Source organism: Fusarium proliferatum (genome assembly GCF_900067095.1).
Source record: "Fusarium proliferatum ET1 genome assembly, contig: FPRO_scaffold001, whole genome shotgun sequence".
NCBI lineage: Eukaryota > Fungi > Ascomycota > Sordariomycetes > Hypocreales > Nectriaceae > Fusarium > Fusarium proliferatum.
This window is the reverse complement of record NW_022194790.1, coordinates 5028161-5051641: the sequence shown is the minus strand read 5'-3', so window position 1 is coordinate 5051641 and position 23481 is coordinate 5028161. Positions and strand designations below refer to the sequence as shown.

Here is a 23481-nt window from a genome sequence, read left to right as displayed (position 1 = left end):
TATGGAACGTCTACGCGAGTTCTGGGTTACGTTCGGTAATAGGAGTAGTTGACAGACTTTAACGACCGTCCCATGTTCTCGTTTCGAGGCACATTGTATATAAACGTCCGTTTCTCTGTGTTTCTGCTCAGCTTCTGATTCTCTCCATCGCCACTTTCCCTCGCTCTTTTCTTTCATCACTAGACTTTCAGTTGCAGGCATCTGTGGTCAGTCTTTTTCCCACGATCTTTTCCCTCTTTTACTTCCTTCAAGTACATTATATCCTTCCTTCAAGATCAAAATGGCTGTCCTTAACCTTGTCACTTTGGCTTTGGCCCTTTCTTCTCCGGCCATGGCCCGACCTCGCCCACAGTTTGGCAACGGCGGCGATGCCCAAACACCCGGCGCTGGCCTCGGCGGTGCTCTCCCCACTGCCCTTCCCAGTGGTGGCTCTGGCCTCATTCCTTCTGGCCTTCCCAGCCTAGGAGGCGGTAACGGAGGCGCCATCCCAACCCCTGGCAGTGGCTTCAACTTGCCCGGCAGCGGCAGTGGTAATGATGCTCCTGCTACCACTCCAGGCTCTGGTGGTGGCTTCTTTGGTGGTGGCCGCGGTGGTGGTATTCCCGGCCTTGGAAACCTCCCATTCTTTGGAGGAGGTAACGGAGGTGGTTTCTTCGGCGGTGGCGGTAACACCAATACTCCCCCCGCCGCAGCTCCAAGCGGTGGTCTGCCTGGAGGAAATGATGGCAACACCGGCGGTGGTGCTTCTGTTCCCGCTCCCATTCAAACCCCGGGCACCGGAGGTGGTGTACAAGGTGCGTCCTTCCGAGGCCGTGGTCGATCTCGCAACCAAGACTCGTCTTCGACCCCTGGAGGCAGTGGTAACTCTCAGGGTGGAAACGGTGGTGGCTTCGGTGGAAGCCAGCCGAGCGGTGCCATCCCTACCTTCTCTGCCGGACCTGGTAACGGTTTCGGCGGGGGTGGCAATGGAGGAAACGGAGGAAACGGCGATGCCACTGAGGCTCCTGTCGCTCCCACTCTTGTCCCTACCCCAGGCAGTGGGCTCGAGGGCCCAGGCACTGCTCCCAGCGGTGCCATTCCTACCTTCGTTGCTGGACCAGGAAACGGTTTCGGTGACGGCAACAGCCCTAGCACTCCCATTCAGACTCCTGGCAGCGGAAACCAGCCTGGTGGTGGTCTAGGTGGAAGCCAGCCCAGCGGTACTATCCCTACTTTCGTTGCTGGACCCGGCAATGGTTTCGGTGAGGGTGGCAACTCTGGCAGCCCTGACACTCCCGTTCAGACTCCTGGCAGTGGAAGCTCAGCCGGAGGTGACCTCACTCAACCTGGTAGCGGAAGTGGAAACGACAGCGGAAATGGCAGCGGAAACGACAGTGGAAACGGCAACCTCCCTGGCGGTGATCAGACTCAGCCCAGTGGTGTCATTCCCACCTTCGTCGCTGGACCTGGTAACGGTTTCGGCGGTGGTAACGGTGCCATCACTACCCCTACTCCCGGTGCTGGCCTGGGTGGCGGCAACAACAACACCCCCGATGTCCCTGGGACTCCCGTCCAGACCCCAGGAGCCGGCAGCGGCAGCGGAAGCCAGCCTGGAGGTGCTATCCCAACCTTCGTCGCTGGCCCCGGCCAAGGCTTCGGTGGTGGCGATGGCCAGAACGGAGGCTTCCAGAAGCGAGCTCGATCCTCTCAGTAAACGGATTCATGTTGAATAGACAACGATTTTGATGGGTCTTCTATGTTTGGGAAATGAAGAGGATAGTTCGTGTTCATATAATTCTTGGGTGAAAAGCAGGGCTTAGCACTTCACTATGTATCTACCTCCATGGCAGCACCTTGAGCTGTCGATAGAACAATTTTGGTGAACATATCTTCCTTCCAGTGCATGTACTTTGTCCGTTTCGCCTCGCTGAGAAAGTCGTACTTGTCTTGAAACATGGTGTCTGCCTTTTTGATTTGCATCTTTGGGATCGTCTCCTCATTTTGCATCTCGACGTCTTCGAGATGGCTTCTTTGGGACAGCTTGACGACATCGGCGATTCCTTGATACCAGTCGCCCGTGAGCCATGCTCGTTCGTTGACTTTGGCAACCGCATCGTCGAAATCCTTGGACTTGACGGTCGACCAACCTTCCCAAGCATCCTCCTCCGCCAGATCCTTAACTGTAACTTCACTTCGTGCTCTGGCGAGTAGAGCAAGAATCTCTTTTCGAAGAGGGACATATCCTTCCCTATCAATACCTTCGCCAGAAGCAAGAGCCTTGACACGCATAGTTACGAAAAAGTAGATGGCGGCAAACAAAGCCGTTGGATTCTGCAGAACCCACTCGTCATCTGTTCGTCGACCTGCAGGTGTTATGATGTTCTCCATACCAGCCAAAATCGTAGGAGCCAGCTTCTTGTGGTCAGTTTCTGCACATACCCATCTTGTGGTAGGATGAATCCATGCTTGAAGATTGACTCTGGCGAAAGCTTCCTTCTTGCGAGTAGATTTCGTCGGTGTATCGGTAGCCCCCTTTGTTGGTGTCCTAAACTGCGCTAAACTTTGCTCTTTTGTTGGTGTTGCTCTTGATGGTAGTGGTCGTGAGCCAGAGGCGGGCGAGTTATCGGCATCGCGGAATCTTGAACCTGGTGTTCTTGTTCGTCCTGGAGTAGCTCTTGTAGGAGTTGAGTTGCTGCGCAGAATGTTATCAAGATGAGTGTAGAGACGCTTGTAGATACGAGGAGGAATTGGCGGTCTTGGTTCGATGGGTGGAAGGTCAAGTGTGATTTTTAGGCTGCCATTGTCAGCTTTATATCCCAAATTGATCTCATACTACATACCGATCACACGCGATATTTGCGCAAGCATATGTTCTAGCAATCTCTTCATCTGCCTTCAGGGTACTTGCTTGGTGCCGAGACTGGGCAAGCAAAGAACCTGCAAGTTCAACGAGTGCTGGAGGTAGATCAGAACCATGTGTTGGCATTAATGAGAGCAGTGCTTGCTCAATTTGACGACTCATGTTGAGGTTTAGGTTATTGTGCCGCCAGGTTTGATGTAGCTTGATAACAAGAAGTCAATATTTAGATGGAGAACGCGATTGATATGGAGACGCGTTAGACAGTGGTTTATTTCTGACGCCAAATCACGGGATGTGGACTCTTTAATTAGAACCCCCCACCAAATATTGCTTGTAGATCCCTCGGTACGACAATGAGTTTGTAGGGATTGATTAAGGGAAGTTCCATAGAGTTCAACCCGAAGCTTAGTTATGGGATTGATCTTACAAGAAGAATGTGCCTGTTCTAGATCAGCCATGGAAGACGTAAAGTCAATTTACATACCTCCAAAGTTCAAAGAACGATCCAGCCCATGTTATTGATACTCAGCGTTGAGGCCATCCAAGAGCCATAACGTTGTACCTGGGAGATAAGCTTTTAGTGGCTCAGCGCTTCGAGACCCCTGGCAGCCCACCTACAAATCCAGATCAGTAGGGACCACGTTCGCTTGAGTCGTTGCCCGGTCCTTTCAGATTGGAACTTCACTCCTTTAAAGTCGGCTTCTCCCAACGTCCGTTGCCTTGTTATAACTGCGTCGCACAAGTCTAGGCTTCTTGTTCTTCTTCTGTATTTCTCGCGCCAGGTCTATAATACAATGCGCACCGGTGTCTTGCTTAGTGTCGCTTTTGCGACCACCGTCGTTGCACATGGCGGCGCTCACTCGCAGAAGCCCGTTGTTGATGCCAATGCGGACTGGATGACCAAACATATGGCGGGTACGTTACTCTCTTGATCCCCTTAAACTGCGCTGCAAACATACTGACATCATACTTCCAGAGGAGCATCATGTTCAAGGCTGGGACGCCGACTCCTTCTTCACCCTCCACGATTACAACAGCGACGGCTGGTGGCAAGCTGCTGAGTTGATGCGAACATACGGTCTCTTCGACGAATCAAACAAGGGTATGACCGAGAAGAAGAAGGACGAGGTCCGCGATGTCCTGCTGGGCCTTCTCGATAAGGACGGCGACTCCTCTGTCAGTCGCCAGGAGTGGATGGACTTTATCAAGTCTGGAAAGACACTCCCGGACCTCAACACTGGCCCCGGCCACCACGGCGATGACGAGTACGAGTATGAGATCCATCATTGGGAGAAGTACCACGACGACAACACCAAGCTCGAGGACCTGACACACCCCGAAGACATTGAGCATTTTAAGAAACACGACGAGATGGAGGATGCCCAGGAACGCCTCGAAGCAATGCAGAAGCTCTCCATCGTCGAGGCCAACATTCCTCAAAAGTTCCGACGACAATAGACGATAGAACGCGATGCCGAACTGTATTTTACTTTACCTAGAATACCATGACTGGGGCAGGGACTCGGGGCGTGTGTGATAGGGGCGCATGACATCATGATGGATGAAACTGAAATTCTATGTACTCAATATTATTGGGATAATAAGCATGATGCACGATATAGCTAGATCTTGTAAACATGAACGTCAAAGACGCAGTGCCAGACGCCTGGTGCGAATGTCTTGACAAGCTCGATATGCTCGGCCTTGGCTGTCCGATCTGTTCCTTGGCTCCAGTCGTCGAATTTGCGCTGTATCTCCTGGCGTCTTGCTTCTGTGTCGTTTGAGCCAACGTTTTCGTGAAGATGCAGCCATGTCTCACTGGCTGGAGAGGAAATATCCCATGTGTCTCTCCAAGTTGGTTCGCTTGTTGGTAGGAAACCACAGTTGATATGCCGTATGTCTTGTGCCATACCATTACCCTGTAGCGACTGTATCCTCTGTGGAGCTTTCTCGTTGCTCTCCAGGAATACGATGATCTGCTCTCCTCCGCTTACGATGTCTTCGTCTGGTAGGGCCAAGTCTTCACCTTGGACGATTCGAACGCTCCATCGGTTTGCCTTGGCGCCACGCCGTAGACCTTCGACACTCCATGGATTTATCTCCCAGCATAAGACTCTCATGCCAAGTCGAGCATATGAAAAAACAAAGTAGCCGATTCCAGCGTAGAGGTCAACCGCCCATGAGCCCTGAAGCGTCTTATTTCCCATATCCAACAGTCTTGCTTTCTCTTTGACATTTCCCCGACTAAACATTGTCCATCTGGGTGCCCAAGTTTGGAATATCCCGTTTTGCTTCGTCGAAACCCATAAAGTCTTTTCAAAATCCTCTTCAGAAGGTTCATCCGCCGAGGCACCTAAAGATCCAAAATCTCCGCAGAGAGTGCGCAGCCCACTTGGACTTCTTCTCACATTCTCATCCGCCTCCTCACCTGCCTTGTGTAGGGGGATGCCTTCATTCACGGCAAGACGAGTTAATGGCTCCTTTGCCTGTGCCGACAGTTGTGCTAGGATCTTAGACCAGAGTTGTTGGCATGAATCTGGGCCGGCGTCTTGTAATGTGGTTGTCCAGGGTAAGGATGTGAAGCTTCCAGTGGGTAGCAAGACCATGGGTTCATAAATGGTAAACCGCTTGGGTGCGCTGTTCAAGAGTTGGGCTTTCCGTTCTTGAACCGTGTCTTTTTCGGAGACTAGCCCTGAGCCAAACCATTCGTTGATGGCGTTTTGTATAGGATTGCCCTTGGGGGCCTTTGGTTTTGGCATGTTGGTGGAAGGTGGAGTTTGGTGAATGATCCACCGAGAAGGGTTCAGATAACCTCTACCAAAACAGAGTTGTCGGTGTCATATGGGGAACTATGAGATACTGTAGAAGCAAGTTATTGTTCACTGGAACAGCCAAGACAAATCACGAATGTCACAAATCTAATAAATGAAGTGATCATCCTTGCTCGTAATTGAGATACCAACTCTACCCAACCCATAACCATCCATTTACATTCCCACTAAAATCACCGATGGACCATGGGTATTTTGACCCTATGCTATTCTACATGCAACACATGCCATTAAGTCCGTTATACGTACACCGATCTTCATCAAAGGAAGTAATCACCAGGCCCCCTCCTGTTTGCCGGGACATGTCTCTGATCGTCAGGAACGGCAGAGAAAATGCTAAACCTGGGGTTCAAGTCCTTATCCACAGCCATGATAGAAGCAACATTACCACAGCGGTAGCAGTAATTGGGTGCCGACCAGACAGTCACTACTGAGTTCTCTGGGAAATGATACTGATCATCGTTAGTACAACCCTTGTCGAGATCTAATGACGCTAAATACCTTGTAACCCTCGTTAACGAGCTGATGGGCTCGGGCAATCAATTTCAAACCGTTGACATGGTTGAATTCAGTTGCGACTTTGTCTCCGAATAACCATCCAGCGCCACGAGGGCTGATAGCCCACGTTTCGACATCTTCTGGATCTGACCACACCAAGTCACAGAACGCGCCCTCGTGGGGAATCTCTTGCGCACGGGCAACAACTCGGATTTGATCAATCGTCCTAATCTCAGGACTCAAACCACCGTGGACGCACAGAATCTCACCGTCGATGATGGCGGCAAGGACAAGGAAATCGAACACATGACAGCAAGCCTTCCAGACAGAGGCGTTACCGTACTTTTGCTGACACTCTTCGTAGAATCCATACACCTGGGTAATTTGTCGAGACTCGTGGTTACCACGAACAAGCACTATTCTGTCAGGGTATCTGTGGGATATGGTTAGCCAAGACACGCGACCAGTACCAGAGGGTGCTTACTTCGCCTTCAGGCACATTAGTAATGTGAATGTCTCCAGACTGAAGTAACCTCTATCCACGAAATCTCCCAGGAAAATGTATCGAGTATCAGCACTTTGACTTGACTTGTTCACTGTGACACCAGATTCGGTCTGGTCCGCCATTGTGGAATCAGGATCCTCATCTGCCTCGACTGCCTCGGTCTCCTCCGCGCCGCTGGTCGTTGCATTCTCGCCCGAAGACTTTATCTTCTTCCTCAACTTGGGGTTTGTGATCTCTGTTGGTGGCTCGATATCGTCCGAGGTAATGACGGTGGTAGATGTCTTCGGCGCCTGCACGTTGGACTCGCCTGGCATACCGCCAGATACTCGGAAGAGCTCAAGAAGGTCGTAAAACTGGCCATGGATGTCGCCGCACACAGTGACGGGGGTGCAGACTGGCTGAATGTTGGATTCTGAGGTACCGAGTCAGCAGGTCAGCGGTGCATCTGAGTCTGGCGTTCTTCACCTTCCATCAAAATCTCCTTAACCTTCTCACACAACTCCTTCATAGCGCGCTCAGGTAAGTAATGACATTGTTTGGCCTCCTCTAGCCACTCATCAAGGCCGGCATTGGGCCCCAGGTTCGCAGGGCCCGGTCGAGGTACGCCTGAAGCCATGATCTAGCATGCCCCTTCAATGGAAGGTCTGTGTGGGAGTATGATGGCGGGGAGAGATATGCCAGCCCAGCGAAGCCTGTCCTGCGATATGTGAGGTGTTGGTCGTAGTACTGGTACACATGCGGCGAATCGGGTGGGGCTTATGCTTAGGCCTGCTTGCCTTGCTATGGAGGGGTGCGATAGTGAAACGCCGGGAATTCTTCGGCCATGACCAGAGAGAGAAACTTTGGTTGCGATATTCACCTGCTGTTTTGGTTAATCTTATAAATAATTCCTACCCACTTCAATATTCCTCTTTTACTAACTTACATATTCCCTTTCACCTTTCAAATATCATACGAACTTATAACAGAGACTACACGTGAGAAATTCATCATTCGGTGGATAATCGCATATCTCTCCAGTATCGCCCCACTGCCACTGGCGGGGCAGCAAGGCCGCGACTCATCAAGCCTTACAGCACTCACTTGAGCCTTTCGCTATATCGATCAACATAACGGTATCATCAGTTACAACCCGGGGTGTTTGCGGTATGCGAGATGTCAGCTAAAGCACCACAAGTCCTGTCTCGACGGGCAAACGGAGGTCCTCAGACATCGTCAAATCAGACCTCAGAACCAACAAAGGTGATTAGTGATGTTCGGGAGCAAGGGACATAGATATCTGACCTGTTTCAGGGAAAGGGGTCACACGAGAACAGTTCTCATGGAAAAGCTAGAGGGAGAGGCTCTAATGCAAGATCTACCGAGGCCAATAAGGTGACTTGACGAGATTCGTGAGAAACGACGACACTCTGACTAACTATGATGAAAGCATGCGAATGAGAGCGAAACTCCAAAACCCACCAAAACCAAGGCTCATAATGAGGGCGAAAAGCTCGTAATACGTCGTCTACCTCCTGGGATGACCCGGGCTGAATTTGTATCAATTCTTGGAAGCGAGTGGGAGTTGGGTAAGGGCAAGGTCGACTGGTTTTCCTTCGCTGGAGGAAAGATTTCTACTGAGTATGGCACTGAACATTGCAGCCCAGTTTTGCATTACTAACGTCATCTAAAGCCCCTCGAAACCATCACGGCCTGGTCGCGCCTACGTTCATGTTATGAAAAAGGATGATATCTTGCCTCTGAGCGATGCTGTGCGAACCGCTGTCTGGGAGGATGCGAAGGCATCTTTTAATAGCCCTTCTTTGATTGGTCCCCCTTCAGTTGAGTTTGCTATCTACAAGAAGGTTCCAAGCAATAAGAAGCGCACCGATGCTCGACAGGGAACGATCGATCAGGATCCTGAATTCATGGCCTTCTTGGAGGAGTTGGCGAACCCGGCACCACCAAAAGAAACCGTCGAAGGAGAAGAGGGCGACGACCTTGGTAAGGCGGAGGCTAAAGTCACCACTACGCCACTCATCGAGTACCTTAAGGAGAAGAAGGCAAGCAAAGCCAAAGACAGCTCATCCTCCAAAAATTCCAAACATGGGCAGGATTCTAGGAACGCTAAGGGGAAGAACTCGTCCAAGGATGAAGAGTCGGGTAAGAAGAAGGGCAAAGAGTCCAAAGCCGAAAGGGGAGAAAAGACTCCCAAGGAAACCGTCAAGATCCTCACCAAGAAGGCGACTTCTGAGCCGAATGCGGAGACCTCGAAGACCAATGCTAAAAGCCAGCCCAATGACTCCAGCGCCCAGGAAGCTGCACCCAAGAGCCGACGTGCGGGAATTTTGGCTGCAGCAAGGATCCTTCAGCGAGATCTTGGTCTCAGTCCCGGAAGTGCGCATAGAAAGGCACGTCAAGACGCTGCCAAAGCAGATGCAGATGCAAAGACACCAGAAAAGGAGGACATATCTACTGCCGAAGCAAAGGCTAGTGCTTCTGAAAGCCCATCTACACCTGTAAAATCAGCCGAGGCCGAAACACCAGACCCGAAGGGACGAGGTGCTGCAAATGCCAACAAACAGCAGCAAACAAACCGCAGAACTCGAGGCGGAAAGAACGCCGAAAAGAGCAACCAAAAGGAGAAGGGCAAAGAAAACAGCAAAGAGAAGGAGAAAGTTAAGGAGAGCACATCGAGTCAGCCAGCTCCCAACCCTCCAATTGTGCTCCTCAAGAAAAAGGCTACTGATGCCGAGCCCAACCCACCGGCGAAGCCAGCGAATGCCACAACACAAGCGCCGGCCGCACAGGGGGGGAGATCGAAAGCAGACAACGCAGCCGGTGGCTCCAAAGGCGGACACAATAAGGGCTCTAATACCCAGAAGAAACCCCCTACTGTTTCTCCTGATGCTACCCGTGGCTTTGTCAAGCATGCCAACCCCTCTCAAGGCGTTACTGAGGCATTGCTGAAACAAACACTCTCAAGTTTTGGCACAATTACCTTTGTTGAAATTGACAAGAGAAAGGGGTTTGCCTATGTTGACTTTGCTGAACACGAGGGTCTTGTGAAGGCTGTTACAGCCAGTCCTATCACTGTTGCTCAGGGCACTGTGCAAGTTTTGGAGCGCAAGGACAAGAAGCCTGCCAACACGAACGCAAATGCGGCAACGACAGCACCAACCCCAGTTGTTGGATCTGCGGCACCGGAAAAGGCATCTGGCCGTGGCCGACGTGGACGAGGTGGAGGTAATAAGGCAAAGGATTCTGGTCCTAACAATCAAGGAACTGCTCCTCCTGCTCCTGCTCCAGCCAATGCTGGCGGCTGAGTGTAAAGAGATGTTTTCCCGGACTTTTCTCGAACATCTTATCCCTCTAGCGAACAGCCTAATCTGCGCCGTTGTGCCGCTGTTATGAGCCTAATGTGCAACCCAGTTGCTTAACAAGTCCAACTTATCTCAAAGCATGGGCAATACGCAGCCAGGAGTCGGGCATTAGAGCAGCTGAACCATTGCAAGCGGATAAGAGCACGGCTGATTTATAGTCTTTGTGCCTTTGCCTTGCGCGCGCATGCTACGAATCCAATGCAAAGTCGATCTTTTGATAGACAATTACTCCAACGGAAGTGGCGTTTGAGGAAGCGACAGGTGGTATAGTGAGGAAGGGGGTGATTATACTAGGTTCAGAGATCGAAGCAGCAATATGACTTTTGCGTCTACAGTGCGTGCTGACAAGTGATTACATTGAGTATTGATTAGATGTGCGGTGCGGTCTTGGGATAAAATGTCAAATGCAGATGCCTCTTGAGCTTTCCCAATACCCGCCTCCTGAACAATGCAGATAGTTGATCTTGCATGAACCAGGAAAGGGGCTTCAATCATTACCATAATATCAGATAAATCCCGCAAGAACCTCTTTGGTGAATGCCGTCATGCAGTTGGCCATGGCGCGCATGGGAGCGTAACCCCTGAATCAAGTGCGGAGAGTCCATTATGACTCACGAGGCGTCAAGAAAGTGAGGGGAAAACCAGATATTCAACTCGGATTCACCAAGGTAGAAGAGGAGGCAAGTGTTTTAAAAGAACATTCAAATCATAGACTCTAGTGCTACTAATACTAATAAACTATCCTAACATGGGTGGTATCGTTCCTACACAGGCTGTTGGACCTGCATCCTGTAGCAAACGCGTTACAAATCTATCTGGTATGACAAACAAGAAAAGCAGAAATGTGTATCTAGAAAAGAAAATAGGAACAAGAACAAAAAGTCAAGTAAAGAAATAAAGAAATCCAATCCCTTTGAGGGGACACCTTTTTTGAAAGCCAAACAACACTGTACTTTTTGGTATCCCAAAACCGAAAATTGCGCCGTTCCTATATCACTCAAGCCTGAATCCTTGGCCATGACGCTGAAATCGCTCCAAGTGAAACCATGACAACGTACAACAACAATGCAAGAACAAATCCAACTGCAATCGCTTCGCTCTGAGCAAAAACCTTCCTTGCATGCGCCTTCGCATCCGTAAACCATAACGTCTCTCCCACGCTCCGACGAGCAGCTCTGAGTCCAGGCAAACCGTCCATGCTCAGCACGTTGGTTTCCTTATGATAATCCAACAACGTATTGTTTTCAACTCGCTTTGCCACCCACATATCCATTGTGGGCCTCTCCTCAAACACAGCCAGCTCATTCACTTTACCATCCACACCCTCCTGAAGAACTTGCTCAAGAGACAAGTTCTTCTCAGAGATCTCATCAGGTGCATATATACCCCTCTTCACCCGGGGAACACCGAAGCCACAGCTTGTCTGGGCTTCAAACACATCAGCCAGAATGATGGCTCTGGCGCCATCAAATGTAGAACGCTTTCCCTTGGAGATTCGACGGACCAGATCTGGGAAGGCTGGGTCATCCCACTCGATAATCCTGGACCGGCAAAAGAAGCGGACAATCCGAGGGGCGGGACCGAAGCTCATAAACATCAAACACAGACGGCCATTATCGTAGGAATGGGCAATAGTCTCACATCCGGAACCAGTGCGGTCGATATAGGCACACTGGTTGGGTCCAAGAACAGCAAAATGCGAGTCTGAAAGGCCTTTGGGAGAGACATTGATATGAGAGCCGTGAGTAGGAGCAGAGCCTGTGAAGAATACTGGTTGCTCTTGCACCCAGGTGGCGAGGTCCTCGGAAATGGAAGGGTAAAGCTTCATGGCGATGATGTTAAACGTATGTATGAAAAGCAGAGATCCCAATCAACTCGATTGGGGTCTGTGTATAGCTGCAAAAACCAACGGAAAAATAAAGGTAAGTCTAAGTTGGGATGCTGCGAGTGGGATTGGATAATCCTGTGGGGAGCTTAAATATCTCGGCCGGCGTCGGTAACCATATTCCATGCGGGGGAAAGGTGACACATTAGTAGACTAGGCCTGGAACAACTCGCCATTGGAATTGAGTCATAATAGGAAGGTGACTGGCCAGAATCCGATCATCGGTAACAATTGGAAGAGATAAGAGGTGGAGCTTGGTGTTAAGCCCTACCTACTAGGATCTCACTCCTCGAGGGCGTCTCGAGGAGGGAGCGTGCTCATGTGAATCATGCCGATCCCCATGAACATCTTGTTCTGACCTGTGGTCCATTCTCTTTGGTGGAATACAGTCAGAGACCACGTAGCCTTGAGAATGGCAGATCAAACAAGAGCAAAGAATGATTAATTAGGGATGGGGTAGGCATGGTAAGAACCATCCTCATACCGCTCATCATCGTATGCGCTGCTGTCACTGCTGAAGTGACCATTGACAATGCTGGTCGTGCGAGGGACATTGGAATAAGCCCCGCTAGACACAACACTGGCGGCCTTGCGTCCTGTTGCCATATGGCCGTAAGCGTCAAAGTCGCTTGAAGGGGCATCATAACGAGGAGACCAACCTCCGGGACCCCATGGCTCGATGAAGCTGGTCTGACGAGGTGCCACGGCAGGGCGCTCGTCAAACCGCTTCGACAAGCGTTCCTTGGCCTCAAATCTTTCCTTGTCCTTAGGCTTTTCGCTGCGCTGGGGGCGTCCTCGATCCTCACGGTCGCGGTCGCGGCGCTCGCGATCATCCCGGTGACGTCTCTCACGAGTATGCTCCTCACGAGAGCTCTCCTCCCGCTCAGACTGGTGGCGATCCTCCTGCTCACGGTGGCGGTCCTCGCGAGGCTCTCGCTTGCTGGATGACTTGGTAGAAACCTTGCTAGAGGCCTTGCTAGAAGCCTTGCTGGAAGGACGGGAGGGGTTCTTACGGCCCTCCTGAATAGGGGCGGGAAGAGGACTGGGCATTGGGCTGGACATGGGGCTCGTCATGGCAGACGAGGGAGTTTGGCTGCTTACAGCATTGTGGCGCATGGTCAGGTTCTCATGCTTGGCCTGGAGACCGATGAAGCGCTGCTCAAGATCATGATGCTCGAACTTGACGCGCTCATTCTCCTCCTTGAGGGCCTCCTTCTCCTCTTTGAGTTCATCACACTCATTGTTCAGGCGGCGCTTATCGCCCTTGAGTTCCTCGAAGTCGGTGTTGAGACGGCGGTTGTCCTCTCGTAGGACATCAGCCTCAGAACGTACACCCTCAATCTGGGCCTTGAGCTCACGGCATGAGATTGTAGACTCATTGAGCTTGCGGGTGGTCTCTTCGAGTGATGTCTTGGACTCGTTCAACTTGCGGGTGAGCTGCTCGATGGTGGCCTTGAGCTTGTCGTTCTGGGCGCTTAGTTTGTCGTTCTCGGCATTGGCCTTGTTGAGTTCTGTGTTGGCCTTTTGAAGATCGTCGCGCAGCTCGGATTCGATATCGAATTCATATTCGTAGTCATGGTCTTGCACTACAGAAGGGAAAGTTGGGTTAGTCGGCTGAGTCGGGGAACTTGAAAGGCGACCATTGAACATACCAGTCAAGGCCCTTGACTTGGAGGAGGAGGAAGAGTTAGTGCTTCTGGCGGAGACAGTGCTCCTAACAGAGGAGCTGCTCCTCTTGGATGGGCTAGCAGAAGTCCGCTGGTGGAGAGGCATGGCGTCGGTTTGGACTGTTTACGATCGCCAACAACAAGAAAGAAGAAATAGAGAAGAGGCGAGAAGTGACGCCAAAGTCGTCTCGATAATGTGTGTTCGTGATTATTTTGTGGTGTCAACTCTGTTCGCTGCGGTGCAGCTCTGCCCAACGACCAGCGGTGTAATTTGGTCTGGCAGGCGGGTAGAAGAGCGCGGGCGTTTTTGGCTGGAGGCTCTCTACTGGAGGGGTTGTAGCGGGAACGGGAGCGGGAGCGCGAGGGGCCACAAAGGCAAAAAAAAAGGTGACGTCGAGTTAAGAGAGATGAGTTGAGGTGTAACTCAAGTTAGTTGTCAACTATGGCTTTACCAACAAGTAAAACAAAGACGCTAGAGAGATATCCTTCCTGTAGCACAGTACAGAGTAGAATAGAATATTCGAGAGAAAGGTTGAAAAAAACCTGTGTGTGGTGAAAAGAGAAGTGAGTTCAGGTGCAGGCAGAAGAGGGAAAAAGTAGAATATTCGGGTTGATATGGGATTTGTCAAACTCGGCTGTGGGAGAGAAAAAAAAGAAAAGGCCTACAGGCTACAGGTGTCTTAGTTGTCTGGAATGGGGGGTGGGCTATAGAAGGGGGGCGCAATAAAGGAAGGGCCAGGCCTAAGACAAAGCAAGGCAGGTAGGCAGACACAGAGGCAGGGGATAGAGTATGAATATGGAAAGAAAGGAAATTGAAGTGAATGAGGTGCTCCTTCTAAGACATGGTTGTTGTCGTCTGTGTCTGCCTCAGAGTTTCTGGGAGAATTCCCTGCTTTTTCAGCTATCGTCTTAAACACTTACATCCATACACTCACTCATTCTTCTTTGATCTATGCTCAACATGGACAGATGACGACAAAACGCAGATGAGGAGACGATTGTCTGCGGTCTGCTATGGTCTCACCTATACATACTCAGCTGCACGTCTATGCAGAGTCGGTACATTACGGTGCACGCAAACGCGGAGAGAGACGGAGAGACGGGAAAGGGACAGACAGACAGAATGCAGACTCCTCCTCTGATCCTACATACTAAGGTACCTAGGTATGCGGTACTATACACACCCGCACCGCACATGCACCCGAGGAATAGGGAACAGCCATTTTCTTCCTCTCCCATCCTCATCACTGCGTTACAAAATAGCATCAACCCCTGTTCAGACTGAGAGAAATAAAGGGAGTCGAGGGTGTGAGAACCACCAAAGAGGGAGTGAAGGGGAACTCTTTTTCCAACCTCGTGATTGGAACATCAGAGACATTGTAAATGGAAACTGGGCCTGGCGCACACACTCAGACTCGCATTTGCGCTTCAGACAAGCCATGGATCCTTTCTCAACACATTAAACCCGCCAGTGCGGTATGCGCAAAGTCGATGAGCGAAAGCGCTGTGACGCCAACACCAGGGACCGCAACCAACGCTCAGTGCCCAAGGGGAGCCGACTAGAGCCCAATGCCCACTTCGCCCACACCTCCAAACGTTAAACCCCTGTCAAAGCCGGGGTCCTTTTCTGTTTCTCTGCCGGTTCGGCTTCTAAATTCTGGTCTTTTTGTGCTCTTATACCACCCCCGGCTCTTTGCTTGGACATTGATTCCTGAATCCCTCATATCGCCGAAAAAGGGGCATGATATGGGATATTGGTATTATTATCCCTGGTCTGTGCTACGCCGTAACCTAGGCAGAGCAAAAGAAAACACCTGCAGCGGAAAAGCAACGAGAAAAGGCCTAGACAAAGAAGAGGGCTTAGAAAAGCGTTGCCGACATCGTCACCGTCTTTAAAAGCTACCCCCAGTCATCAGCCAGACACCCTGGATGACAGACAGGGGGGGGGGGGGCCGGAAACAGCCAGTTTCACTTCCGTTGATTGTCATGATATCCACGAATATTTTACATTCCTCCCACTAACCACCCTCCAAAAAAGGATATGGAGGAAATTATGATTCACATCGTCGCAACGTTTGCAATGCTGGTTCGCCAACATCAACCTATTTTCGACAAAAGGTTGTGTTGTTGATTATTTGCTGGCCGACGACTCCGCTTCATGCCGCTTCGTGGCTAAGTACCGTCACCGGTGCGGACACCGCCATCTGAGCGAGCGACCAAGTCACTTCTTACGCCGCCCCTGGAGCGCCTCCGCTGCCCACAAAGCACCCAAAAGAGTCCGTTTTGGACGGAAGCTATAGGAGAGTGACTCATCGGGCTGGCGGAGGGAAGGGGCTCGCTTGACGTGCAACGTGCTAAGATGGAAGTTTCGCCGTATCGTTGGTTGCGTTTCTGCGCCGTCACCCTTGTCGTCAATGCGACTTATTCGGCACATGGAAAGAAAGCTTTACAATCAATTCGTGTGTGTGTGCAAACATCCATCCAACTTCAACTCCCGTGGTGCGTTACTCTGGACCAGGGCAGCCATAGATGTGATGCGTGTGAAACCCCCCTTGTTCGTTTGTCTTTGGTCGCCCAACCCTTTCAGCTCGCTTTCTTGCATCCGGGAGCAGATGAGTGGCAGCATGGCTTCGGTTGGTAACCCATGATGTATTCTGCAGGATGTGCGATATCATGCGCATCATGAATGGAGGGAAGCGATTTACACTACCTATGTAGGTACGATATCGTGCTGCGCTTCTAGTTGGTATTCCATCATAATCGTGGGGAGACATCGCTCATCAGGCCGGAATGGAAGATCTTGTGTGTGGAGAGCAAAACCATTTCAAGTCAAGACCCATGCCCTAGTCCTCGAGAAGCCGCCCGCTGTCCATCGCCGGTCGCCTGGGCCCGGACCCGGGGGACATCCGCCGGGAGGGCCTCCCGCTCCTGGGGGTTTAATAACCTAAACGCTCGAGCTTCATTCCCTACCCGCTTGTCAGAACAAAATTGGGGCAGAATAGAAAATTCTGACTCGGCGGGAATGGAGTGTCTGATATTGACTGGGGCTGGGTCATTAGACTGATAAGCGCCCCCCTTTATTTTCGGCTCGTGAGGTGGCCTCGAGCTAGTTTGACTCTTGCTGGCATTCAATGCTTGATTATGAGCTTTTTTGTGGATTGAGTTGAGCGAGCTCCGTCATTATCGTGGGCTCTCCTTGCATTCCCGCATTCCGTCGCCAAGCTACCCCGTTACCACGTTTCCAGCCCTAGCTCCTTATGCTTTATTGCGTGCGTTTGAACTCCCACCCCCTGAATTTGACTGCTTTTTGACCAATTTCAGATGTGGAATTTTGTGTACCGACTCGAGGTCTTGAGCCCCAAGCCTAGCATAGTACGTACCCTGCCTTACCGACCCAGCGGGAGGCTGCTCCCGTCCACCTCCACATCCACCTCCAGGTTTCGTTTGCCTATAACGGTAACGGTAACGGTCGCTAAATGGCTTGCAATGCGGGTTTAAGACGGTCGACAGGCTGGCTTCGATGGGATTTCCGTACTCGGAAAGTAGACGTCAAACCTTTTACTGTGGCATCGCCAATTAAACTACGGATCTACCCGCTTGCTGGCGATTCTCAACCAAAGGCGTATCAAATTGCGATATCGCCTTTTCAAGTCACGCACACTCGAGGTCAAGGGATGCCGTTTTTTTACAATGCAATTTGTTGATCAAATTGTTTGTCATTCCTAGATTCTACACTCTACACAGCCCCTGTTTTGATAAGCGCGACCAATTTATTCTGAGGCCCTCCATGTGAGTCAACTGGATAATGCTGTTAGGAAAGGTCATGTGAAAATACTGCACCCCAGCTACTAGACCAACTTTACTTCACCCAGGCAACCTCGAGCCAGGCCTCGCAACCTCTTCGCACTGGTCACCCGCTTTCAGACGCACACCTCTTGGCGCTTTCATGTCATGCTCAACTTCCTCCACATCCGTCACGATACCACCACTACGGGTCCCTCCCGTCCACTCCACACCCTTCATTCACGGTACGGAACGGTCCCTCAAACCTCGATACTAGGTAGGTAGTTCGGTGTGCAGCCATTTCCCCTTGCTACCACACCCTCACCAGACTGTCCTTTCACGGATCAAGGCACTGCCATATATGCATGCGTATTCTCAAACCGCTCCTCCACCAGTTCCACACATCAACGTCCAATGTCTTGCCGGCCCCCAAAGGTTATCCTGGTCGCCTTTTTCCACTTAAACCAGCCGACCAATCCTTATGGTGCCAAAGTCCCCTTCTGCCTAGAATAGGACTTTTTTCTTTCACCATTTCCCGCCTGTTTTCTAACTTTGAGGCCGCCTCTATTGGTCATTCAGTCATGACCCCTCTCTCCTTGGGTGCCTCGCCTGCCCCTCCATTTCACGTCGTCGTTATCTTTGACATGCCCCACGAGTTTCGGGACAAGATGCGCGATACCACGGGATATCGCGTTCCACCGCGTAGAGTGCTCGGCTCATTACAAACAAAAACGCAGAGTTTAGTTTGGTTCGCCAGTAGACAGCAAGGTACCTGTGTGCATATCGAGCCGTCGAGAACATTCGTCTTACAAAGCATGCGATTATTGCGGCTCAAATGCACTGCCATCATGCCACATTACGCCATGGCAGTGCAGAACGCTCAAACAATTACAATCCAGCCTGTTCCTTTTGCTTCTGTCGAGCTTAGAAGGAACTGTAGATCCCTAGCGATATTTTTCTGTTGCTAGTTTGCTTACCTGATGCTTAGTGTCTTTGCAAAAGTGAAGTTTCTTAAGACATTTTATATCTGGATACTACCCCGAGTTGAGTCGAGTTCCCATGACCATTCCCTCCTTTTTGTTTATGTTGGGACTCATACGTCACGAGATAGCACTTATGCAGTCTACCTTGGCCACGCGGCCACATAGAATAGTTATGTTTGTCAATCCATGAAGGGTGCAAGTTGTTCTTAGTGGGAGACTATCATTCTCTCTACTCAGTCACAAAGAGTATCTGTGTATGAGCCAGCTCCGTCTAACGTATTGCTATACCTCCTCTTGTAGTAGAATGTAACCATGGCAAAAGACATAGGTTACCTTGAGCTCATATGACCCGAAACCTAACCTCTATCCAGAAAGGGGAATATCCAACTGCAGAGTGTCAGTAAACCACCAAATGAGATTGAGAGGCTTCTTGATACCTTGGCAACAAAAGAACAAGGCCTCTATGGAAGAAAGGAATCGTGAAAGGGAATAGTGCCAGATGATGGCGGTGTTAACAAAGGTAGGAGCAAGGACCCGTCTGGACCTTGACTATTGTTCTATTTAAATAATATCATGATACTCATAACAAAACCATTCAAGGTTATAAAGAAAGGCCGAATAAGACATTAACAAACGCGCCGTCGCTTCAGAACATCATCGTAATACTCCATCTTCTCAGTCTTGGACTCGACAATTGTAATGAGACCAAGATGTCGCTCGCGTAGCTCATCGTACTTCTTCTTCCAGAATCCAGACTGGTTCGTCCAGTACTCGATCTGCTTAGTCAAGTCTGCAACTCTACGGCTGATGCTCTGGTCGATCTGCTTAGACAGCTCGCGTACTCTAAAGCGAAGATCTCCATTGTCATCTCGTAGAGTCTTGTTCTCCTTTTCAAGTCTGCATATCTTGGCGCCCAGCGTCTCCAGCTCGAAGTGATAGGTGTGAACTGGGGGATCGCAGGGCTTTTCGGCTGCACGACGAAGACATTCGTTCTCGCGAGAGAGTTTGGCGATTTGGTCGTTTAGAGAGGGGATGACGACGTGGCATAGTCGATGAGTCTCTGCCTCGGAGCTGTGAAGCCGAGATCGAAGGGTTTCGTTCTGGGAGGCGTATGCTTGGTTGGCCTCATCGAGAAGTTCGTTCTGTCGTACAAGTGTTCTCCATTCTTCGCGGCTGACTTTGTAGTAGTCGCAAGGATGGCGGTGGGAGTGGTGGTAAGATCGGGAGCGCTTGATGGTTACGAGTTGAGGACGTCCATCAGGACTGGTCTCGACATAACAGCGACGAGACATGTCGATCGATGTTTAGTTTCACTGAGTTTCTTTTTGTGTTGGATGGTCGAGATAGTCGAGAGTTGCGTCAAGTTTAGAAGACAGAAGATCCGCGTTTAAGATAGTTGGGTATGATGGAAGATATAAGGAGAGTGTCTCGATGACCTGAGACTTATAAAAAGGTCTTGCAGTGATATGAATGACCTATTATTGTCTCGAAATAGCTCCCACGGATATAAAGAATGACAGTTGAAAGAGACAGTCGGGTCAATGCAGGTGATCAAAGAAGGTCAGAAGTGTTTGAACAAGGGAATTATGCCCGTGAGGAGCAAATGGTTTTTATAAGCAATCACTTATGATGAAACAATCACGGAGAACTCGCATTAAAGACACTCTGACTTGAATGTTCCACTTTGAGAAGCACGCGGGCGCGAAATTCTCAACATCGTGGCTTATAGAAGCGTATGATGTGGTAAAGTGTAAGTGAGTGTCTGAGTTGGAGCGTAGGACTCAAACTGTGGCAGGGCATTTACATAGTATGGGACTTTAAAATTAGTTTAGGTTGAAAAAGAAGAACCAACATGAATATTTTGGAGTCCTTGGAGTGGCGCGTGGCCATCTGTTGATTTTGTCTCATTGATGATGGTGGTCATTTTCAGAGCAGGCAGACAGACAGACAGAGGAAGTCAGCAAACGCCCAGAGGACTCAACCAGATACAATAGTTTGACGAGACAAGACTTGTAATAGACAATGCTGCGTCTATGCATTGATCGGAGCTTGTAAGTTCTTTGGCGACGAGTTGAACTGACAGGTCAATGTATTAGTGAAGTTGTCAAAGCGCGTCAAAGAGATCAACGAGATTAAAGCGCAGGCGGCTGCGGCTAATGAATGCTACTAAAGAAAGGGCACCTATAGAAGATCAAAATCGCCATGTGTCGTGCATCTTTAGCTGAGTGACGTGCATGTGCAGGTGTTGGTTCCTGATGAGCGTGAGCGGGACATCGCGTGGTTGGGCTGATAGTCAAGAGACCTAGAGGGGACTGTACATACAGGATGATGACACTGTGAACAGCCATACCATTAGTGCAAGATATACAGTGTAGAATCTGTCAATGACTGTGTTTGTCCGCATGACAGGTACATCAGGCCTCCAGTCTCTCCTCTTCAACACCATCATCTTCAAAAATAGGCATCATCGTCACCACGGGACCCCTTGCATTTCCGCTTGCCCTTGCAGAAATCAAAATGCAAGCACTTTATTCTTCGGCTCGGCCCAGCCACGGTCAAGACCCTGCCTGCATCCACAATCGCGAATGTCTTTGTGAATAGCCTCAATTTACATTCTACTTTAAGTACTAATATATCCTACCTACCAAAGACGGCCCCCAACAAACCAGTCCTTGTCACCCGTGGCTCAGTGTCTGGCTAAAATGAGCCACCCCTTGGTGCTATTATACTGCTCTACCCCATGCTGCGAATTGATTGCTTCTTGGCTGAGCCCATCCAAACTGTCGTTGACGAAACGGGAGCCTATCGTCATCTTCATCCTCATCATCGTAGTTTCGGTTCCGGAAACCTCGAGGAATTCTTCCCATTCTGGCCCCATCGCCATCCCCCATCCTATTTCTGTTCCTATTCCTATACATAGGCATACCATGCCCATGAAGCATGCATCTATCTGAGCCTTCATCAGCATGCATAGGACAACCAGGATGGCTGCAGGTATGCTCATCGCAAAATCGCGAGTCGCCATCTCTAATCCTGCGGGGCCGTGTATTCCTTGGGCGAGGACACCCTTCTATAGGACACTCGTGACCAACGCAAAACTGGGATGATCGGGTCCTAGGGGCTGGACAGTTGGGGACGTGACAGACGTGGCGTTGGCAGAATGGACTGTCGTGTTCAGGTCTTCGGCCACATCCTCTTCTGTCTTGGATGCCTGGACACATATCATAGGGATCTATCCCTTGAAATCCGAGTCAGCAGCTGTAACAGAATCGATCAAGTGAACTCACCGTCGTCGTAGATGGGATATCTCATCCCTGGGGCCGGATATCTTCTTCCTCCATATCTAGCCCCAATATGTCTACTATAGTGACGACCGCAAAACCTACCCTCCTCCACTTCAGCATCACAGCCATCATAGGCACACTCGTGCTGCGGACAAAACTCCCTCCCAATCTTTCTCATGCGGCAGTTCCAAGTCCGGCACGTATGCTCCCTGCAATACTCACCAGGCGTCTGCCTCCCTCTTACACAGCCTGGCTCGACACACGTATGCGCTTGGCAGAAAGCACCCCTCTCGCGACCATCGTCGCAGTCATGTGCCTCGCAATAGTGCGCACCACAGAAAGGTGTGGGGTGTCCGTTCTCGCGAGTATGGCAGAGACGTGGACAGTGCGGTCTAAGACATTGACGATGACGTTCGCAGAAGCGTTGAGGATCGTCTGGATCTGTGCCTGGAGCAAAGGCACCGCAGTAAGGCTCGTTGCAAGTGTGAGATCGACAGAACACACCAGCGCCGCCGTCTCTAGGATTCCGACAGCTGTCGTATTGACAGCGGTGATCGTCGCAGAGCGGCAGGTATTGATCGTGATGTCGTGATCTCAGATTCTGACAATCCTGATATTCACAAAGATCTGTAGTTATTAGCTTTGAAGTCAGAGAGTGCGAGGACTGTCTTACGAAGCTGTGGGCAGTATCTGTATGCCAACATATCCCCTTGCTTAACATCCAAAGTACATCTCGTTCCATTGTCTATTGCCTGACAATGAAGGTCTACCTAGTCATTAGCCATTTGACCCTGGTTAGAAATTGGTGATAACAACTCACGCCGAGCGCAAACAGAGGCTCTGGGTAACTTCTGCTCAAGGCATGCTCGCCCGTTCTGAATTTGCCAGCACGCATGGAACTCGCAATAAATCGACGGATACATCCGCCCATTCACCTGAATTCTGACTGCAGGATTGCGACATATAGTCCCTGACGCCGCACAGGTCGAATCCCAGCCGCGCCTTAGTTCATATGGTATGTGATACATGTTGAAAAGGGGTAAAGTGTATTGTCTCGCAGCACTTCAGGCCCTAGCCCCAAAATCAGGACGAAGGCGGCAATTTATAACCTCATTTATCATGATCATGCGGCTCTGCCTTGACCTGAACGTCCACGGCACGTATCACAAGATAGAGAGCCGGAGTCATGGGCTGCCACCAACGTGGATCTGTATCACTACCGATGCAGGACACACGGCGAGCTGCAGCGTGAAACGAACCACTGGGATGCCCTTGCAAGCTCCCGGCTGCAAGATTGCGAATAGGCGACTCAGGCATTTCAACCTTGTGGCATGAGTAACCTCACCCACGATGGCAATCTTCAATCTTGACTCATCGTGAGTAGCACGGCATATCACAGTACCAGAGTAAAATGGTTGTTGAAGTTTAGGGATGATTCAATTGTCTATCTCCCGCTGTTTCCAGTCATCGTCTATCATTTCACCTCCTGATTCGTGGTATCATTCCCAGCCAGACTTCCACTTCACTACACTGTCTCTGTCCCTCCAGTCTCTCTCCCCCTCCCTCCTCTTTCCTTAAATTCAGCCATCGAGGCTTTCTTATCTATAGAAGAATAAACTTTTCTTTTCGCGCGGAAAAGAATATAGCCAACTGCGCCTAGCACCCTCTGATGCGTACCTAGTTGCCATGGCTCGCTTTAGAGCAACTGGTCCACATTCAAAATCAACATTTATAAGCATGAGAAAAAGTAAACAGAAACACCAAACAGTTCTTTGAGCCTAACAAGGTTGTGCATCAAAAAGAATCCCACTGTATGTGGTCGTCTTTTCAAGCATATTGTGTAA

General features: G+C 50.3%; 11 protein-coding genes across 11 annotated transcripts; 4 read left to right on the top strand and 7 right to left on the bottom strand.

Annotated features, from left to right (window-relative positions):
- Nucleotides 1-280: 280 nt before the first annotated feature.
- Nucleotides 281-1693, top strand: FPRO_00449 (uncharacterized protein; the record flags this gene model as incomplete). Its single annotated transcript, XM_031225379.1, has 1 exon — nucleotides 281-1693. One exon carries the CDS (start codon nucleotides 281-283, stop codon nucleotides 1691-1693), a length of 1413 nt encoding a protein of 470 aa, XP_031076021.1.
- A 113-nt stretch (nucleotides 1694-1806) lies between these two features.
- FPRO_00450 (uncharacterized protein) lies at nucleotides 1807-3001 on the bottom strand (the record flags this gene model as incomplete). The annotated part of the gene is made up of 2 exons (XM_031225378.1): nucleotides 1807-2773; nucleotides 2820-3001. The coding sequence occupies 2 exons, from the start codon at nucleotides 2999-3001 to the stop codon at nucleotides 1807-1809; spliced, it is 1149 nt and encodes a 382-aa protein (XP_031076020.1).
- A 632-nt stretch (nucleotides 3002-3633) lies between these two features.
- FPRO_00451 (related to secretory protein SSP120) lies at nucleotides 3634-4297 on the top strand (the record flags this gene model as incomplete). The annotated part of the gene is made up of 2 exons (XM_031225377.1): nucleotides 3634-3754; nucleotides 3816-4297. 2 exons carry the CDS (start codon nucleotides 3634-3636, stop codon nucleotides 4295-4297), a joined length of 603 nt encoding a protein of 200 aa, XP_031076019.1.
- A 164-nt stretch (nucleotides 4298-4461) lies between these two features.
- FPRO_00452 (uncharacterized protein) lies at nucleotides 4462-5598 on the bottom strand (the record flags this gene model as incomplete). The annotated part of the gene is made up of 1 exon (XM_031225376.1): nucleotides 4462-5598. The coding sequence occupies one exon, from the start codon at nucleotides 5596-5598 to the stop codon at nucleotides 4462-4464; it is 1137 nt and encodes a 378-aa protein (XP_031076018.1).
- A 332-nt stretch (nucleotides 5599-5930) lies between these two features.
- FPRO_00453 (putative cell shape control protein phosphatase ppe1) lies at nucleotides 5931-7289 on the bottom strand (the record flags this gene model as incomplete). Its single annotated transcript, XM_031225375.1, has 4 exons — nucleotides 5931-6122; nucleotides 6172-6601; nucleotides 6653-7085; nucleotides 7139-7289. The coding sequence occupies 4 exons, from the start codon at nucleotides 7287-7289 to the stop codon at nucleotides 5931-5933; spliced, it is 1206 nt and encodes a 401-aa protein (XP_031076017.1).
- Nucleotides 7290-7828: 539 nt separating this feature from the next.
- Nucleotides 7829-9978, top strand: FPRO_00454 (uncharacterized protein; the record flags this gene model as incomplete). The annotated part of the gene is made up of 4 exons (XM_031225374.1): nucleotides 7829-7915; nucleotides 7967-8047; nucleotides 8103-8293; nucleotides 8346-9978. 4 exons carry the CDS (start codon nucleotides 7829-7831, stop codon nucleotides 9976-9978), a joined length of 1992 nt encoding a protein of 663 aa, XP_031076016.1.
- A 1054-nt stretch (nucleotides 9979-11032) lies between these two features.
- FPRO_00455 (uncharacterized protein) lies at nucleotides 11033-11863 on the bottom strand (the record flags this gene model as incomplete). The annotated part of the gene is made up of 1 exon (XM_031225371.1): nucleotides 11033-11863. One exon carries the CDS (start codon nucleotides 11861-11863, stop codon nucleotides 11033-11035), a length of 831 nt encoding a protein of 276 aa, XP_031076015.1.
- A 498-nt stretch (nucleotides 11864-12361) lies between these two features.
- FPRO_00456 (uncharacterized protein) lies at nucleotides 12362-13693 on the bottom strand (the record flags this gene model as incomplete). The annotated part of the gene is made up of 2 exons (XM_031225370.1): nucleotides 12362-13506; nucleotides 13573-13693. 2 exons carry the CDS (start codon nucleotides 13691-13693, stop codon nucleotides 12362-12364), a joined length of 1266 nt encoding a protein of 421 aa, XP_031076014.1.
- Nucleotides 13694-17951: 4258 nt separating this feature from the next.
- FPRO_00457 (uncharacterized protein) lies at nucleotides 17952-18338 on the top strand (the record flags this gene model as incomplete). The annotated part of the gene is made up of 1 exon (XM_031225369.1): nucleotides 17952-18338. The coding sequence occupies one exon, from the start codon at nucleotides 17952-17954 to the stop codon at nucleotides 18336-18338; it is 387 nt and encodes a 128-aa protein (XP_031076013.1).
- A 641-nt stretch (nucleotides 18339-18979) lies between these two features.
- Nucleotides 18980-19645, bottom strand: FPRO_00458 (uncharacterized protein; the record flags this gene model as incomplete). Its single annotated transcript, XM_031225368.1, has 1 exon — nucleotides 18980-19645. One exon carries the CDS (start codon nucleotides 19643-19645, stop codon nucleotides 18980-18982), a length of 666 nt encoding a protein of 221 aa, XP_031076012.1.
- Nucleotides 19646-21039: 1394 nt separating this feature from the next.
- FPRO_00459 (uncharacterized protein) lies at nucleotides 21040-22665 on the bottom strand (the record flags this gene model as incomplete). Its single annotated transcript, XM_031225367.1, has 5 exons — nucleotides 21040-21257; nucleotides 21280-21591; nucleotides 21641-22264; nucleotides 22311-22403; nucleotides 22458-22665. 5 exons carry the CDS (start codon nucleotides 22663-22665, stop codon nucleotides 21040-21042), a joined length of 1455 nt encoding a protein of 484 aa, XP_031076011.1.
- Between the last annotated feature and the right edge of the window lie 816 nt (nucleotides 22666-23481).